Raw genomic sequence first — 20,024 nt, forward strand, 5'->3', positions numbered from 1 at the left:
CTTCACACTGGTAAGATTAAATCAGCATATATGATCTACTAAAGTTTGTGCAAAGTAAGAGCAATATTTAAGAAATTTTTAATACCATTTTTTTCCCCAGATTTGCATCCCAATAATGATTATGCTGCAAAGGATTCTTAAATGTGTATTTTACAAAAGCAGCGTGTACTCAGAGAATGCAGGAAAAAGCTATATCTTATTCAAGACTGATCCTAAACACACCCTAACTAGACAAGTTTGTTTTTACTGTTTGCTGGTGTAGTAATGAGGCCATGTGAGTAAAATAGAGGAGTGATTATCATCTGCCCTCTGCAGAAGTGGTATTTGTGCTTAGCTGGGTGCCCTGTGACAAGTGCCACGACTGTATGTCACCACTGGCTGAAGGGGCTGGGAACGAAGAAACCCTGCAGATGACAGAGTTCCCTTTATGGGATGGGCAGCTTAATTGATAAGGGTATAATGTGAACTGTGGAAGGCATAAATCAACAGTTAGTTTCTCTGACCCCTTCCAAAAGCAGAAGGGCTGTGCAGTGCTGCATTTAGATGCTTTCAGAGTCTTCTGAGATACACTTTTCCATAGGAAGGCTTCCCATACTTCTAAAACTGCCTTTGAAGCAGTTAATGTTGCTGGCCAGTGCCAGGCTTCCAGCTTCGGTTATCTGAAAGTGCATCTGGGTGACCACACCCTCTCATTCATGCTTTGGTGCTGTGTGTTGATGTTCTAGAATGAGTCTGCAGATTTTAAATGCAGAAAATGAAGAAAATGGAGGAAACATTCAGGATGATCTAACAGCGGAAGACTGTGGCTTATTTGCGCCGCCGGAACCTACGGGGAAACCTTCCATTCTACGCCTGTCCCAGAAGGAAAACTTACCACCAAAAAATGTGGCTAAAACGATGAAGGTAAACTTTTACTTTTGTCTGATTTACATTCTTTCTCCTTCTGTGGTATCTGCTGCTGAATGCATCTTATAAAATAGTGTGTTCATATTTTTCTTTTCTCCCTCCCCCACCTCCTTCTTAAAGGTGACCTTTCAAACTCCTCAAAGAGATCCTCAGACTCGAAAAATCTTAAGTCCTACTATGACAGACAAACTTGAGACTGCTTTTGCTCTTGATGATTGCCATGAAGACTTGACAGATGTTTTCCATGAACTTTCTGATGCTGAGTGAGTAATGCAATCACCACTAGTTGTATTAGCCATGTGGGACATGCTCAAGTTAGTTTTCCCCATTGTAAACCTGTACAGTAAAAATGTAATTTTGTATTTTTATGATGAGATGTAAACAGCACAAAAAGACCAAAATTAATGCTGACTGATGAACTTTTTCCAACATAAAAGTTTCTTGAAAGTAATGGCAGTTGTTGCTGTTGTAATACTGAACTCTATTTCTAACTCCTCTGTAACTGATTTCCTACAGGTGACTTATGGCATGAATAAATAGCTTGAGAAGAGGCACATTAGGTAGAGAAGACAAAACTGTTTCTTACAGGAAGGTTTTCTTTTGAGAATACAACTATTCTGAAGCTAATCCTTAGAGCTAAGCCTTAAAATTTAAAATATCTTCTCTTGTGTGTTGAGTACTGTTGTAGCTTAAGGAGAAAAACCTAACCAGATAAATCTTCTGAAGGGTTAGTTTGATTTGACACTTTGAGCCAGTGAGTATTAAGATTAAAGAAAATCTAGCAACACTAACATCAATCACAAGTATAAACAAGTTTATGTGCCTTTATAGTCTAGCAGCCTGGGTCTTAAAGTGGCTCATGGTAGCTGTGTAGAGAAGAGCATAAAATCTGTAATGTTTCAATTTGGGGGTGTCATGACCATACTATTTAAGATGCCTCAATACAGATTTTTGTAATGACTTTTTTTAGCCCCTCTTTAAACTTGTTTAAACATCTGACACCTCTAATTCCCTGTGGCAAGAAATCTCAGGTCTTAGCTTTGTCTTCTGCAAGCAAATACACCCTTTGGTTTGTTTTTACCTACCCAATACTTTGTTTTAACCCCTATTTTTATTGTTGGGAAGGGGAGAAGGGAGAAGGGTGGGAACACTTACATGTTCTTTAAATGTATATATTTGATTCAACTGTTTATTTCCATGTATACTGTAGTTTAGAAAAGCACTTCTGAGCTAACCACCACAATTAAATGACTTAATGGCACTTGTGCAAGCAGTGAGTTTGGGGCATAAATAAACAAAGATTTCGCACTTAAAAAGTTCAAGTGAGTTAAAAGGGTCAACATGGAGTTGGTTTTAGTTAGGGCTTAATTGTGTCAATGCACTGCTTGTACTGTATGTGCCCTTTCTAATTTTAAAATGTGAGAATTTGTTTGTAGCAAATAAGCCCAGGAGCTCGCTGTTGCTGAAGGGTGCCACTTTTGACAAGTCGCAAGTAGTTGACGTTTCCAGCAGGTGTCTCGCTCTTGACTGGCATTTATTAGGTTAAACGCTGAAGGAGAGAGTGGGAGGGACGTGAGTAGTGAGAGCAGCCTCGGGCTGAGCTATTGCGGGGAAGAGGCGCTCAAACCGGGTGAGAAGAACTTCCTCGGCTCTTATCTCCCGCCTGTGCTTTCGAGTTTATCAAAGTGGAGTTTTTAGTGAGTGGCTTTTAATCATGTTCTGTTCTACAGCAGATAAGGATGGAACATAGAAATAATAACTCTACAGAGGGACAAAACAATGGGAGGAAATGCTGTTTCAGGAAGTAATGGCTTAACTCTCTGTAGTCTGAGGCTAAGCTTTAGAAGTTGTGTAGAGTTTGGGGAAATAAAGTGGAAGGCAATAACTTGTAGAACTATCAGCAATAGACTGTACACATAGTCTTTAACCTGTTTCTTTTGCTAGAAAATCTTAGCTTTCTCTTGCTGGTGAAGTATTTTTTTGTCTATCACTTTGCTCTTCAGATATGTTGTTCAGAGCTTGGAGTGCCTGAAGTCTGTTTTGGTGTGTAGGGCCTCATAGACCAAATGCTGGTGAATGCTTTCGGGGTGGGGAAATATTTGCCAGAATGACCAGACAGAGTAATGACTAGTGTGGGAGAACCTGAATCATGACTTGGTTTGGTCCCAGACATGAGTCTCTCATGACTCAGAGATGAATCTCCATGAAGATGTACTACGGGTTGTGCTTGTGTTTGAGCTGCTTACTGTCAATAACTTCTCCTAAGCAATGTGTGCTCCACTGCCTAGTGAAAGGGAAATGTCCATACGCTGTGGTTAGTAGAGAAGTTTCCAGGGATGAGTGGCATAAGATAACGAGGCTGTGTAGAACAGGTAGCACAAGAACACTGACTAGCTTCAAGGATTGATCTCCCTATAGTTCCTTCGTACCTGAGCTCATAACTTCTGACTGTTCAGGTGACAACTGAATTCTTGCTGTTATGATATTCTTTTGCTGTCAGCTGCCTTATTGCAAAAATCAGATTACTCTGAGCATGCAAAGCTACTTGTGCAAATAACTTTCTAATGATCATTTCAAGCAATCCCTGAAAAATAACTGTGGCATGTGTGATCTCTCTTTCTTAATGCAGCACATGTCAACAAAAGACTGAAGCTGAAGCAAACAAGACACAAATGCCAGAGAAGGTCAGCGCAGCTCCTTTCCCAGATGATGAGATGCCAGTGAAGAGCTGTGGTTCCTACAATCTTGATTTTGATAACTTAGATGACATCAATCCTTTTCAAAGTTCAGTGCAGTTGCCTCATTCTCCTGGAAATCTGCAGAAGTCTCCTGTAAGAGTACCTGCCAGCCCTGAGAAAACTACTGAAAAAAGTCATGATTCTCTTCTGCTGGAAGATACAGCTACTTTTGCTTCAACCACAGCAAGTACAGAGTGTTTAAGTGAAGAATCTGCGCTGAGAGAGCTGGGGTCAAACAAATCCAAGCTGTCCCCTAAGCAAGCAGTTGGTGACTCTGAGCAGGGTGTGAAGTCTGCTTCCACAGGTGTGAGCCAAACTGATAATGCAGTGGGATTAGCAGAGGCACCTGAACCTCCTGTACAGTTACCTGGCAACTTAAATTCCAGTAGTTCTGATGTAACTAATTCTTCTAAGACTGATGAATTAGAGCTTCAGAATGTTTCAGTAGCAGAAAAAGCCTCTGCAGAGGAGTCAAAACCTGCTGAAGAGCTGGCTGCCTCTAAAGGAAAACCTGCAGAAAAGCCTGATGTCACCAAGGCTGGACCAGTAAAACTGGAATTTGACTATGATAATACCACTGTTAAAAAACCACCTCCTAAGAAACTAGGTAAAAGACTTGGACTTAAGCCACCTTCAAAAAGAATTCCTATTGCCAAAACAAAACTAGAGAATACTGAAGTGCAAAATAAAAGTAACTTGGAAGATGAAATCCCTCTTCCTAAAGCATCTTATAAGTTTGACTGGGACAAACTTGATGATCCAAACTTTAACCCATTTGGAGGAGGCTCTAAAATTTCCACCTCACCCAAGTGTTCTAAACCTAGCCCTCAAAAAGTTCCCCTGCAAGAGGAACAGGATAGTACCTCATCCAGAAAGGAACCTCTTCCAGTGGAACAGGATAACAGGCCAAGTACCTGTGACATTCCTGAAAAAAGAGAACCCGAAAATCAGTAAGTAAATCTGTAGCTGAATGTAGAAGCACCTTGAAACATGTAAGGAAAGTTAGATGATTTCTCAAATTGGTTGATTCCTACTTTTTGGACTTCTACAAAGTTGGCTGAGTCTGTTTTACTTTGTAATCTTTAACACAGTTGCGTTTCAACAGCAAAGATCTCATCTCCTGAAATGACTAGCTCTAGGGAAAAGATATTCTTAAATTGGGAAAAATGGGAGGGAACAGGCTTAGATGGGAAGAGCATTGGTTGATTGGCTCTTTCTCCACTCCTCCAAGATTGTAGTGAACTGTGACTCTGTAGAGAATCAGGTGACTTGTTACTGTCTTTAAAAAAACAAAACGGGTAAGTAGGCAGCAGCATTGCACATGGTGCAGCATGTGAAGGGAACAAGCAATTCTGTTCTCTGCTGAACTCTGAGATGCTGTTTTTTCCTGCATGTTCTCTGTGTCTAAATGCAATCTCCAATAGAAAGACCTGCTGCTAAAGCTGTGGGGTTTTGGCACCACAAACTTTTTATTTGAGAATGGAATACATTGTGTTGCCTTTCCTAGAAAGTCTTAACTATTAAAATGTCTGTTACTATAGTTGAGCAGCTGCTTGCCAGAACTAGACTGGCACAAGTTGTTCATTTGACAGAAATGTTTGCCCTCTTGTTCCCTGTGTAAGCTGATCAGTTACTGTTTACCAAAGTGAGAAGTGTAGTTACTGCTGACAGCACGAAGTGAAGTGTTGGACTTCTCTAAATGGGAGTTCTGTGCTTTACACCAATAATCACTGCATTGCTTTGGAAAGAGGAGCAGGCTGCTTATAATTCTGTTCTTAAACAAAAAGTTTATCTTCAGTAAAGAGATAGTAGTGAGCCTAACAAATGGAAATAAGAGAACAGTGTTAAGTGCATAGAAATAAGTGATACTGCTATGATTTTCTGCTTCCCAGGTAATACTGCTTCTGCTGGAGGGAGAGCTTTCTGTCACTTAGGTTGCCACCAGGCAAGGTGCTGAAGTTACATCCCCACCCTCTGTAAAAAACTTCCTGTGCTGTGGCAGTAGAAGCTCTCAAAGAAGCTAACTTTGTTAAATGCTTCAGTGTATCTGGTAATACAGAATTCAGAACTGTCTGACTTAAATTGTGATTTTTTTTTTTTTCTTTAGGGAAATTGTTGAGCAGAGTGTGGTAGAAGATATGCCAGAAGCTCAAAAACAGAAGCCAGGAGTTCAAGCAGAAGCTGAACTTTCAGGAGAGAGAGACATGGTAAGGTATAGGAAAGGTAACCAGTTCTTACCAATTTGTTCCATGAAACAGTTCTTTGACTTTAATGACTTAACCTTGTCAAACATATGTTTGATATTTTGTCTAAGAATTAGTGGTTTTATGCATCTTCAGCAGCCCTAGAATGAATATCAACTGTGCAGACTTGTCTTTTGAAGGTAACATAAGAGACAACCTAATTGGTACCTTGGTATTTAGTATCTTTTTTGATCAGCAGTCACATATAAGGACAAACATAAGGGTGTGGACACTCAAAAAGTAACTCCTGTATAGTATGAGCTGTACTCTGTGTTGGCAGTTTAATTTCTATGCCTGTGAACTCTTGTTTCATTATGTCGGCTGCCCAGCTAGTTTATGACAAACCAATTTGATCATTACTGTGATTTCATTGCATTTAAGTCATTATTTTAACAGTAAAAAGGATTGTGTTTTTCTCATCAGGAGAAGCAAATGAGCCCATCCAAAAAGTCTCCAGCTAATGTCCCCTCTCAAGATAATTTGGCTTCCTCTGGCAGTGGAAAAAAGTCAATGTCTGCAGAAGAAATTAAACCTAGTTCCCAGAGAACTGAAGTAACAGCAGATGAGGAGACAGCTAATGCTGAACCTGAAGAGATGTTCAGACCCCCATCAGAAGGTAAGGACGTTTCCTTAAAACAGGCTGAAAATATATTGTTTCAATAACCTGTGTGTATTTTTTACTTCAGTTTTGACATGGATTCTAGTTTTTTTGTCTCATTCTGCTCTCCTGAAAGACTCTGAAACCTTCAATGACTAGCAGTGCTGGGACATGTACCTAAGCATATTTCTGACTTTCTCTGGTTTAAGCTAAGTTCTAAAAGCTGACTATTAGCATTCAGCTTCCTGGAGGAATGAAATATAGGCTGATACAGCAACAATCGTTGTCGAGTTTCAGTGGCAGTTTTCTGTGCTAAAAAATGCTCCCTTGAAATAATTTCTGATATTAAAGACTTTGTAAATTGAGAGTACTTAGATCTATGCAACTGTCTGAGTTTTGCAGATTACTGCAGGCCTTAGCACTAAACTGGTTTCATATTGTGGTGCAGATGGTGTTTCTGCACTTGCATGCTCACCTTGAAAGCTTCCTACGTAGCTGTAACTTAACCACTTGGAAGGATTATTCCTTGTAGGAGCCTTACGTGGAAGGATGAGCAAATTATTTGACTGCAGTGCAGTCTGTCACTTACCTTCATACTTGAGTGCAATCAGTATATTGGGAAATGTCTGAGCTGTGTGCTAATTTTAATGTGGAATTGACAATCGTGCTCTTTTATGGGGCATTTTGTAAAATAGTAGAGTATCTGTATGTGCTTGTCACTTTAGCCATAGAACAGCAGAAGTTCTTCAACTGCATGTTGAATTCTATGTATTCTTACAGGTATTTGGGGACAAATGGAAGCTGTAAGTTTGCTTAGCTTAAAAATCTTTGTGCTTTTTTTTTCCCCCCAGCTCTAGATAGAAAGACAATACTTCTAACAAATGAACTAGAACTCATGAGAATGAGAGCAGGATTTATTGCTTTATACACGTCTATTTATTTCTGTCTACAGTCAGACAATATGACAATATTGCATCTTCATTGTATCATTTCCTTCTTTTTCCAGTTCTAGGAATGGACATAGAAATAGACTATCTGGAACAGTTTGGGACTTCCTCGGTAAGGATGACTTTGAAATGTTTTGTTTGCCTCCCTGGCAGTGTGGAGGGGAAAGTAAGGATGAAACTGTCAAGCCTTAAATGTTTTCATGGAATAATTTCACCTTGAATTGTCCACAGAAGTACAAGTACTATTCCAAAGGAATGTGATCGCAAGGCTGGGCAGGGGGTGATGGTGGAAGGAAATGTAGCTATAAGCAATTCAACTCAAAACTAGGGGTGTCTTGCTTTCAGTTTGCAAAGGTACAAGTTTTCTTTAATAGCAGTGAAACTGAGGCAGATGATGTTTCACTTCTGTGGTTGCCAAAACTGCAAGAACACAATACTTTAAAAGTGTAGGATCATTGTTTCAGAAATATTTTTTTCTAAGCATTTTTGCTTTATGGCCAGTTTCAGGAGGTCTAGCTCTGAACTGGGCATGTTCTGCTTTTATCAGTTCAGCTTAGTTATTCATTCTCCTGCTTGGGTCCAGAGTAAAAAGTGGCTCTGAACATGCAGTGAATACACTGAATTGAGGTTGGGTTTTGGTCATGCTGTTATTGTTGTATGAGCAAAGACAGAGAATGGAATACACTGCTCATGCAGCTTAAAATACTATCTTTCCCTTTCAGTGTCTTCTGCTGGTTTTGAATAGTTCATAAAAGTTTGCCCTTTTGATGCTGTCTGTGAGCAGATTGAGTCACTTGATATTACATAAGGACTTGAGCATGTGGGCACTGAGTTCTCTTATGTAACTTTTCTCCTGAGAACAATGCTCTGGCCACTGAAGAATAGGCTCACCCACTCTCCAGAGGATTATTTATGTGTGTGTGGTGGGGATGCATGTGTTTGTGCTCTGAAACAGCATATCTGCCAGTTTATGCCTCTTTCTCCTCAGTTCAAAGAGTCTGCCTTGAGAAAACAGTCACTGTATTTGAAGTTTGACCCTCTATTGAGAGACAGTCCAAGGAAACCAATTTCTGATGCTGTTGAAACAAACAAGAGTATCATGACAGCTCCACCTCAGCAGGGGTAGGTATTGACTTAGTCTAGACTGTAGAACATAAAATCATGGAACTGTTTAGGTTGGAAAAGACCTTTAAGATCATCAAGTTCAACAGGTAGCCCAGAATTAGTGAGGTCACCACTAAACCATGTCCCTAAGTGCCACATCTGTGTGCCTTTTGAGCACCTCTGGGGGTGGTGGCTCAACCACTTCCCTGGGCAGCCTGTTCCAATGCCTGACCACCTTTCTGTTAAGGAATTTTGCCAAATATCCAATCTAAACCTTCCCTGGCACAACTTGAGGCTGTTTCCTGTCATCCTTCTTGGGAGTAGAAACCAACCCCCAACTTGCTACAACTTCCTTTCAGGGAGTTTTAGAGAGTGATAAGGTTGCTCCTGAGCCTCCTTTTCTCCAGGCTGAGCCCCCCAACTCCTTCAACCACTCCTCATTGGACTTGTGTTCCAGGCTCATCCCCAGCTCCACTGCCCTTCTCTGGACATGCTCCAGCACCTCAGTGTCCTTATAGTGGGTGGCCCAGAACTGAACATGGTACTCCAGGTGTGGCCTTGCCAGTGCTGAGTGCAGTGGGACAGTCTTGCTTGTCCTGCTGGTCACATTATTGCTGACACAGGAGTTTTACAAAGAAAGGCAGCACTTGAATTTAATGTTGTGTGTTTGTTCATTTTTAGTCCTGCTGCTGATTTAAGTACATTGCTTGAGGAAGCTGAAAAGCCTCTAGTGAGTCTTCACGATGATGAAAAACCAAAAGGACTAGATCTTCTGGGGACACTTGCAAGTTCTGTAAGGGTGATGGAATGCTCTCAGGTTTGATGTTGATATTTTGTGAAAGGGATAGTCTAGGTTCTGGATGTATGCAGATGTTTTAAGGATTGCAGAATGTGAGAAATTCATATTTAAACTGTTGTTTTAAACTAGTTTGGATGCTCACTAACATCAAAGTTGAGCATTTTGATGGGCTTCACTTAAGTATGAAGATTTTTTTTTGGTGGAAACTGGTACCATTGCACATGGTCTAGCAGACTTTGAGCTGTTTTTGAGAATGCTTTAGTCAAGCAGGGCTTATTTGGGTTTTTATGCAGATGAAGCCACAAAAATAAGATAAACTTGCATTTTAATTGCACCACTGGGATGGAAAGCACTTCTTTGATTAAACCTGAAAAGTAGAGATGAGCATGGTCTCATCTGCTTTGTTTCTGATAGCTACAATTGATGGATTGGAGTTCTGTTTACAACTTGTAGGTATCTTGTAGAAATACATAGTTACCTTTAAAGTAAGAAGTTATGGTAAGAAAATTATGGAGGTATTTTCTGTGTTTAAGTAAAATATTGAGTTGGCATCAAATAATGTCTATGCAACTAATCAGTGGCTAAGAATAGGAATGAGAATAGGAATTTGTTGAAGCTTTACTGTTTGGTTTTTTTTGTCTCTTCTTTTTTTTTAATCTCACAGGACACAGGTCCCCTATTTCCAGACTCTCAGAGTAGTGATGTTCCTCCAGTCCCTTTTGCTGCTTCCACAAACACTGCAGTGGATGCTATTATAGATGTGCTAAAATATAGCCAAAAAGACATGGATGCAGCTGTTGAACTGGTTAAGAGAGAGGTATGGTGGTTCTTCTGAAGCAGAACTTGGCATAGCCTTGGAAGTCCCTTTTGTTTAGATTATCTGGTATAAATCACTGATACTTGGTAGTTTTTTTCATCATACTTGACATAAACATCTTGTTCTGCAAAGCTTGCTGTGCTCCTGATGGGAGCCATAGGTATGGAACTCTTCAGACCTAATATCTAAGGGAATAGAGGGTAAATTTTGCTAGTAGTCAGGCTCTGCCTTAGAATGTGTCAGTATTGAAAAGGATCTGTATCAGATGGAATGGCTAGGCTTAATATCAGCAATCTGAATACTTTGTTAAACGAGGCAGGAAGTGCCTCTCTGTGGGAGAGAGCGAGTTCTTCTATAATTTCCATAAAACAAGATCAAATTGTAATGCCAATGCAGTGCAGTGATCAATTTGGCTTTTTGTGGGATGGGGAGGCACAACATTATGTGCAGTTAATAAAACGAAAGTGAAATCTGGAACTCAGTCTGGAGGGGAAAAGACGTTAATGGAAGAGGGAAGAAGTAGTTGACAGATTTCAAGCATATTCTGTAACTACAGAAATTGCTTTTAAGCCCCCATATTCTTACTGATGTAAGAAGAATTATGTATCCACTCCCTTCAAAAATTTGCTTGATTCATTAGGGCTTCTGGGTTATGTAACCTTACAAACCCTAAATAATGTAAGAGAAGTATTCAAACATAAATGTCCTTAAAGCTGATTGTGTCATCTCAAAGTTCCTGACTGCTGTCCTGCAGGCAGTGACACTAAGGACACCAAGCAAAGATGACCTATGATTATTTTTGCTGTTTAAGTTCTTCTTTCCCTTTAGAGTATAGGGATATTGGCTTTTCCAGGAGCAACTTTTACTTTCTGTCATTTAGGAGGGGACTCTTACCCAGCATATTGTCTGTACAGGAAAACAAGTTGAGCTTTGACAGGGGACAACTCTTACTGCATTGATCTAAAATTAAGAGTTTATATAATAGTGGGGGTGAAGTTTGTAATACTGTAAAGTTGGTGCTCTGATTTCTTGTTTGAAAGCAGTTCTTTCAACATGCAAACATAGTAGTAAGTGTGACTGGATGACTCTAGCTGTGTCTCCTAAACAAATAAAAAGGCTTGAAATTACTATATTAACCTGAAAGGAAGACAGACTAAATTGTAAGGTGGTTTGGTTTCTTTTTCCTGAAATAACTCAAGAGTAGGAGGAAAGAAAAAAAGCCTATTTCCTTTCTGAGCAAATACAGCACTTGGGGAAGCATGCCTTTTTTGGGTCTACTGGACCATTTCTGAGTTTGCAGGTGAAAATTTCTAACCTGTTTCCATCTTAACACATTTTTGCTTTTGTAACATTTGTTTGTAGCCTAACACTAGTTCTTTCACATTATATTTTTTATATTCTTTTTTCACTTGTGTCCTGCTTTCTGTCATCTGAAATGTTGCAATACACTTAAAATGAGTTTGCTCTAAAATAAGTACTGAAAAATCAATGCACCACAGTATATGGTGCAGTTTTGGGGCAAAATTAGCAGTAATTGTGCTTTCACCACCTCTTTAAAATTCCAGGTGGTCTTATGTATTTTAGGCCTCCCTCATTGAATGCCTCCCACACAGCAGTCAGTTGTCAGTGTTGCTGTTCTTAAATGTAGTTTTGCCCTGAGGTTTCTGTTAGGGAGTTTGCACAAAGCATTTAGCAAGTGCTTGTACTGCTTAATACTGGTACTGTGAGCTCTGCTTTAATTCAGCCAGTGTGAAATGGGTATGGTTATTCTTAAATGAACTGAGGAGTCTTTCAGTCCTCCCCCTGCCACATTGCCAAATTTTAGGGTTGAATATAAGTTACTCTAAGCAGCAGTTTGATCTTGAAGAGCCTTCTGGTATTTGTTCTCTCCTGTGTTAAGTTTAGCAGGTTTGTGTGGCCCTTTTTTTGTGTACCTTGTAAATAAAAGGAAAATAAATTTCACTTGAGAGAGTTGTGTTCTCTCAGAGATTAAAATGATCTACATGCATGATGAGTAAGAGTAGTCAAGAGGTTGGTTGGCTGGCTTGGCTCTAATCTTGTCATGTGAAGAGAGACTGGTAATGTTAAGTGGGAATCGTACATGCAAAATCTGTGTGTCAATCTAAATCTCATTTGACTCAAGTTTGTAATGAAACAATTTGGATTCTGTTAAGCAATTAGAACTTACTTCTCTCAATATTAAGTTATATGTTACCCTTCAGATTGTTTTTAGTATCAAATCTTTTCTCTTTCTCTGCAAGAAATAAAGGTTTACTTTTTGCCTTCAAAGGTTCAAGAGAAAGAGTTGGAGACTGAGGAATGGAAAAAGAAGTATCATAAGCTTCATATGGAATACAAGGAAATGGGGTAAGAATCTGTCCTGACTTTTATATGTACTTGTTTATTCCAGTTGCTTTTTCTAACTTACGCTCAACAAATTTTTCATGTGTTTTTAGAAAAATAGTTGCTGAGTTTGAAGATACAATAACACAAATGATGGGTAAGTTCCATATTTACACTTTGAATGGCTTGGGGGGCTGGAGCATGCTTGGCCTGGGGTTACTGAGTGAGGAGTACTCTTTCATCTCTGATGGCATTAATGCTTCAAGTGGTTCCAGAGTGAGTATAAGGTTTCAGACAAGGCAGTTAGAGTAACAATTGTATGCATATTTACACAGACATGATATCACTTGGTGGGTAACAATGATTTTCTGAATCAGGCATGAACATACTAACTTTTTCGTGTTCTCCAGTGGAGTGTGAGCTGTTGGTTTATTAAAACTAGCAGATCAGGATGTCAGTGCTTTGTGTTTAACTGTTTATTCCCACATCATTTATGTGGCAAGATATCACCAGGAGTTCTTGCTATACAGATCTGGCCTTTGCTTCAGTCAAGCTTGTGGCTTCAAAACTGGGAGATAGACATTCAGTCAAACTCCTGTTGTATAGGTATACTTTCCTAGTTCAAGGCTGAATACACATCTCAAATACAGTTCTTTAAAGGAGGCTGAATATTATGTCAGTTTTTCTGTGCTTCTTTAAGTCTATGGGAAATGTAGCTCAGTTGTGCTAACACTAACTTGTCCTGAAAGTTTGCTATGCTAGTTTATGCTTGTTATCCCAGTCTCCTCCAGGTCTTCCAGCTATTGTGTATGTTTAATGAAAATAAATATTTTTGGATTTCTCACTTCTATCACAACATCCCAGGCTCCTTTATGGTAAACTCAGGTGTACCATTAATACTGCATTGCAGGAGAAACAATGCCTTGTGCAAACACCTTGTCACTGGTGTTAATGGCCTTACATTTGGTGTGAGGTAGTATGTAGCAATAGAGACAATTACTTTCTTAAAAGCACAGATATGATGACTTTTCAGATGAGAGGCCTTTTTTGCTTAAGAGGAAAAATTGAAGGTGGGAGTATTACCTGTTTTATACTATGGGAACTAGTTTCATGCTATTTTATACAATAACTATCATGGGATTAACTCTGCTTTCTTTAGAGGATGCTCAGAAGCAGAAGGAAATCGCGAAGAAAGAAATGCAGAGGATGGTGGAAGAGAAGCAGCAAGTTGTCTTGGATCTGAACTCTATGGAGAAGTCTTTCTCTGAACTCTTCAAACGATTTGAAAAACAGAAAGATGTGCTAGAGGGTTACCACAGAGTAAGATGCTCTAATGCAAATAATATCATTCCAAGATAAATGAGATTTAGTGGAAAGGAAATAGTGGAATTTCTAGAGCAGCCATGAATTAGCTAATATAGGCACTATCTGTAAGATCAGGTGCTAAGTTGTTTGTTTAAAAAATATAAAAAAATACAAATTTGTTGTATTTAGTGGCTGAGTTAAAGTGTGGTAATGATATTTGTTAGAGGCGAAAGTTTCTTCAAACAAGGGAGCAAGAAACTGAGCTGTTTCTTGCTGCACACATACCATTTTTGTTAATCATAGAGACACTCTCACATAGCAACCGCTGCAGAAGAGCAGCTTGTTTCCCCTATGTCATGTTAAAAAATCCTCATGAAGAGGATTTGCTATTACAAGTCAGAATGATACAATAGTTTATTGGATGTTCTTTACCAAGTTGTGTTTTTTTTTTTTTAAGCTAAAGTCAGGCCTTCATTCTGCAGCATCTTCAGAGACTGAAGGAAGGAAGCTAATGAGGAGCACAAGCTGTGGTTTCTTACTGCATGAAATGCATAAAAATTGATTCAGTTGGTGCTTAAAATACCTTCAGATTTTTTTCATTCAGTTATCCTTTAATATCCCTATTTACTCAAGCTCAGAACTAGCCTGTTACAAGTTTCATGGTAGTTTAGGTTTGAGAAGTAGGTTTAAAATATCTGTTGTAACTTTAGTTTCTGCTTTACTAACACGTGAGGATTCCTTCATCTTGTATCCCTTCCATCTCCAGCCTAATTTCAAAAGTCCTTTCCTTAGTACAGAATCACTTGGAAATATAATTGTTAAATTCAAGAGCTGCAGTTAGTAGGGAGTCTTAGCACTTGTTTCAAAGAGTTTCAACTTCCTATAATATATTATGTTCATGGTGTGCCTACTCATGTAATGGTCTTGCTATTAATGTTGGCTTCATTTATATCAAGGTCCAAAGCCTGTATCTTTCAGTGGGTTCTCTGAAGAAGCTGGTGTTCTCTTTCTTCTCAGGACAATCACAACTTAAGACCAAGCTGATATAAAAATTATTAAAATAACACCAGTTAGTGACTGTATTTTCAGTGACCTTCCGCTTTACTAGAGTTTGCCACAAAGTAGTGTATTGGGAAGGAAATAGGTTTTGCAAAGTTAAGATAGCTGAAAGGAGGTGCTTTAGTTCCTGTAGGTCTGTGGGACTGTATAGTTGTTCCTGTTATTCTGATGACAAATACTGCCACATCGGTGCAGTCAAACAACCTGTTTGTCAAGTGGAGTGACTCTTCCATCTACTAGCACATAAAAAGCTAACTAAGCATCTTGGTTTTTTGGGACAGAATGAAGAAGCTCTGAAAAAATGTGCTGAAGAATACTTGGCTAGAATTAAAAAAGAGGAGCAGAGATACCAGGCACTCAAGGCACATGCTGAAGAAAAGCTGCAGCAGTAAGTATCATCTCAAGAAGCCAAATACAGGGAGTGAAATGTATAGTTTTCACAGTTGCTGCAGAATGTGGTTCAATAACGCCAAAGCTTGGCATAAACATGTTTAATTTTGAGATTAATCCAAAGTACAAGTATCTAGTGTGATTCTATGAACAGCTTTGCTGTGCTGCCTGAAGGGGATGTAAACACCATCTTGCAACTGTTTCAGAGCAAATGAGGAAATCGCCCAGTTACGAAGCAAATCGAAGTCAGAGATAGCAGCACTACAGGCCAGTCTGCGCAAAGAGCAAATGAGGATCCAGTCTTTAGAGAGGAGCCTGGAACAAAAGGTTAGTCAAAATGCCAGGGGTGAGTCTCTTCAAGCTACTGCATTAGACTAGGTCAAGTGCTTCCCCATAGCAGGGCTAGAAGTAGCCATGCTAGCTGCTGGTGTCCTATTGGACTTTGGGAAATAGGCATTGAAACCTAAGGTACAACTCTGTTATGTCAGGACTCATCTGTTATGTCAGGACTCATGTTTAGATTTTTTGGAGCACAAGGTTTGTTCCCATAGGTGGGTCACAGAAGTGATCAATCTGAGCTGCTGTGTCAGGAAGTTGCCCGAACTACTGAAGGAGGTGGTGGTCTAACACTTAAACATGATTCACAGCAAAAATCTGGGAATTAATCTGGAATAACTGATTCAGCTTGTTCATGAACATGTTAGCACTAATACAGGCTGTTTTGTATTGATTGGAGTTTTCAGTATTGCTCAGGTCATTAATACTTGTACTTGATATTTCATATTGCACAGGTAAAATCTTAGAATGTTTTATAAAGGCACATCAGTTTCCTTTGAAATCCTTCAAAGAAACAAGCATTTTGAGGGTTAAAAGTTGTGGCTGAAAACACTTGCTGTTAGTTCTACTGCATCATGGTTGTCTTTGCCAGCATTGAACGCACAAAAGTGGATGGTACTGACACACTCCTGTTACAGAAGAGTCCTGTATTTGTGTTAGTCCTCAGGCTTATGGCTAAGGTTTGCATAGCTGAGGGAACAGTAGACCTGTAAGTGGAGAAATGAAACAAGCCATTTAACACAAATCTAGTTTTGATATTGTCATAAATACAGTAGCACTTTGTTAAGAATTCTTATTAAAATGTTTGACTATATAAGGAATTCTGTAAACTGGAAATTGTCATGTGTCATAAAAGTATCAAAGCATCATTTTACAGAGTGTCTGTCTTGTGAAGATTAAAATCTAAACTGTCACTGTCTTGAATTTCGATGTACCTAACAAAGACTTTGAGTCTGAAAAGTCTCATTTCCCTGAATCAGTTGGTCTGAAGTAGACACAGTGTAGTGGATTCTGGCTCATTTCCTGAGGCTCTTAAGGATGACATGTGACCTTTCCAGCCGACTGTCCTTTCCAGTAAATTTGCATGAGTTGCTGTCATGTAAATGGACTGTCTGCTGTATGCTGCAAACATGACTTGTTGCAACTCAGTTCACTAAATGGTTGTAACATAGTTTGAGCATACCTGAATCTCATGTTTTTCTTTCTTCTGCAGACTAAAGAAAATGATGAGCTAACAAAAATCTGCGATGACTTGATCTTGAAGATGGAAAAAAATTGATATCTTAACTGTCTTGTAAATATGTTTAGTTTCTCTGACTTGCTGTCATTCGCTCACTTTTTTATGTATGTGGGAAAAAATAAAGCTCTTGATTCACACTATTTTGCATGTTATTGGCTGTATCATTTGTAGGAAACGTCTATGAACTTAAGTTCAGTTGCTGCTTGCAGTAAGTAACAATGTCTTGCATAACACTTTCACATGTTGCTCAAAGGAAAAATTTGTCATCATGATACCTCAAGTCTGTTCTCTATGTAAGCACTCCAAGGTTCTGTGCTCCTGACCTGGCTTTGCTGGGGAGGGCCCCCATGGGCTGTAAGTAAGAGAATACTTAAAGCATTCCAGAGTTTCAAGATTGGAATAAAACTGCACCTGTCACAAATGCTATAAAGTATATAGTGATGTAAAATAATTGGAACTTCAGCATGGTTTTGTATTTTTTAAAGAGAAGCTGGTGTGATTTTGTTTTTACAACAAGCTAAGCTGAGGCCTGAATGGCAGAATGATTGCCTGCCACTCTCTCTCTGTGGTTATTCCCTGTCATTAGTCTGTCTGATGCTATTGACTTTAAAGTCTCTAGTCAAAATCTCCCTGTAAAGCCTGTAATGGCAAGCTTTGAGAGTTGTAGGCTGCAGATCACAGTTATGATGAAGTCAGCTCTAGGAAATAGTAGATATCTCAGATAAGCTGTTATTGCCTGACTGACATTAACAGGATTGTCTTAATTGCAAGCTACAACTTCTATTTCTAATATTACTTGGGAGGTTATTCCCTCACTTGTCTGACTTGGAGCTACATCTTCCTCAGCTGTTGCTGCTGAGCCTGCTCTTAGCTGCACTTGGAGCCCTTCCCTGAAGTTAGGGTTGTTTGCCAGGGCAGGTAGAAAAATGAGCAGTGCTCGGGTGTCCAGGGTCAGCTGGTAGAAGAAACACCCTGCAGAGCAGAGCTGAGAGGTGGCAGCAGTGGCAACAACAATGAATGCCTGACTCTTGTAGGAGTTGTGCTTCTGTATATTTTCTTTGATTTGCAGCTTAGGACTGTGTCAGATGGTAGGGGAACAAGAAATAGCCATAGAACAGGGTGTACAAAACCAAAGTTTGTTCCCTGCCTCAACTTCAGGTAGCAGGGCTTGCTCCAGACTTTGTCTTAGGATGTTTCTTTGTAAATAGATTACCATACAGATGAGGAATCTTGTACCTGGTCTAATTTGTGAACTGTCCTAGTTAGGCAAACTGGTTTATATTACATTTGTAACAGATTGGTTTGGGTTGTAAGGGTCCTCAGAGATCATCTCCTTCCAACCCCCTACCATGGTCAAGGATAACTTCCAGTTTGCTCAGGGCCCTATCTAGCCTGGCATTAAACACTTCCAGGTGTGGGTCATCCACGACTTCACTGGGCAACTCAGAGAGCACTCAGGTGGGAGGCTGATGTTGGGCTACAATTAGCAAAGGTTCAGCATACAGCCACAGAGATTAGATCTCTGCTTTCCTCCTTGGTCTTGCATCATGAGGGTGTGGTGAGCCAGACTGACTGGTCTGGGGGAAAGGGCAGCGACTGGATGGAGCTGCTGTTGTATAATGGATCAGTAAGCTGTGCAGGTTCACTTAGCTATGCCTCTTTTTGTGCACGATGTACAGAGAGCAGAGTGCTTCGGCGGAATCCCTGGCGAGTTTAATGCAGAGCTGGACTTGCATTATTTACAAACTCGGATTATTAAGGATGACTCTGCGATGCTGAATTTGCCCACAAGGTGTAGCTGCTGCTCTTTGAAACACGGGCTTGGCTGGGCTGTGCTTTAGCATATTGCAGAGCTGGAGGTTATTCTTCACTAGCTGTGCTTAATGCTAGTAAGACAGTTGTTTTCATTGACTTCTGCTGGAAAGGATAAAGAGCTGCACAGCAGTGTATGACATCAGATTGCCTGTAAACAATGGAAATGCTATCTGGAGGTTTTGTGCTACAGATGCTAAAGCATTACATCACTGTGTGTACCTTTATGAAACAGCTGCATAAGGGAGGACTAGGGCATCTTTTTCATCTTCCTGAGTTCTTTGAGGGTGAAACGGCTTCCTACTATTTATGCAGATTATCTCTGATCCAGTAGTTTTCTGGGTGAAGGGAGGAGAGCTGCTAGGTTAAGGGAGGTCAGACTTTCAACCTATTTTGGTCTGTTGCATAACTGCAGGAGCTTTACAAGCATCACTGTCCCAGGTCTGCTGTTGGAGGTGGATGCAGAAGTCCAGTAGGGACCAGCATGCCAGATACCATACCAGGTGCTGTGGTAGTGCTGGTGCCTGATAGTTGTTATTGAGTTTGATATTTTACGTGTTATTATGAATTACACCTTGTGGGGCTAGTTACTGCCATTGATATTAAATACTGGAAAATGCACTTCAGTGTAATGTGGCAAGACAGGACACCACACTCCTACTGCAATCTGTGACCACTGCCTGGGAAATCAGCTCTGGGTTCTCCTGTTTCCTGGTTGTGTCCGTGCTTACAAGAAAACTGACAGTATGTGAAAACCAACGCTTGAATGGACATGGCTGTAAAATGCCTGAGCACTGAAGAGGATGAGAGAGCAGTTTTTGTATGTGAGTCCCTAAGGATTAACTTCAAGGCATTGTTTAGCTTTGAGCTTGGATAACTATATTTTCCTTGCCAAAGGCTGCAGGGCTGGGAGGGCTTCTGTGTTTAAAGCTGCTTGGAAGGGATTTTTTTTTTTCTGCAGGTGCAGTGTGTACCCCCAACTTAACATTCATACCATCTGTAAGAATGTAATATTTTGTAATTCCTGCCTGAAAAGTATTGTTTAAATGTTGCCTTCCTTATTTTAAAGAACTGTTCTTGTTAGTTTCTCATGCTGGACAGTCCTCTTCAGAAGAATTCACCTTTACAGCATACAACAGAGGTACCCAAATGCATGTTTAATGAACTTGCGTGAGCTGTTGTATGGAAAATACATGTGTGTTTCAGTGGGGTTAGTTAGCATTCATTTACTGAGATAAGTATCAAGCTGTCTGGTTTTTTGCCTTATTGCCATTTACTTATCCAGCCTCATCTTACATGAATTAGCCTCTCTACAAGTGGGTAATAGGAGGGGAAAGTGATACTGTTTGGTGCCTCAGCTTGCTTGGTTTTATTTACGTGAAAAATC

The 20,024-nt window shown here is 39.8% G+C and overlaps 1 protein-coding gene across 1 annotated transcript; it reads left to right on the forward strand.

Annotated features, from left to right (window-relative positions):
• The first annotated feature begins 726 nt into the window (after window positions 1-726).
• TACC3 (transforming, acidic coiled-coil containing protein 3) lies at window positions 727-16,864 on the forward strand. The gene is made up of 16 exons (XM_009070262.1): window positions 727-903; window positions 1,027-1,169; window positions 2,241-2,252; window positions 3,536-4,594; window positions 5,752-5,851; window positions 6,311-6,503; window positions 7,492-7,544; window positions 8,421-8,554; window positions 9,218-9,329; window positions 10,000-10,152; window positions 12,443-12,519; window positions 12,609-12,652; window positions 13,655-13,815; window positions 15,141-15,247; window positions 15,456-15,576; window positions 16,799-16,864. The coding sequence occupies exons 1-16, from the start codon at window positions 727-729 to the stop codon at window positions 16,862-16,864; spliced, it is 2,712 nt and encodes a 903-aa protein (XP_009068510.1).
• Window positions 16,865-20,024: the final 3,160 nt, after the last annotated feature.

The sequence above is a fragment of the Acanthisitta chloris genome, unplaced genomic scaffold (genome assembly GCF_000695815.1).
Source record: "Acanthisitta chloris isolate BGI_N310 unplaced genomic scaffold, ASM69581v1 scaffold29272, whole genome shotgun sequence".
NCBI lineage: Eukaryota > Metazoa > Chordata > Aves > Passeriformes > Acanthisittidae > Acanthisitta > Acanthisitta chloris.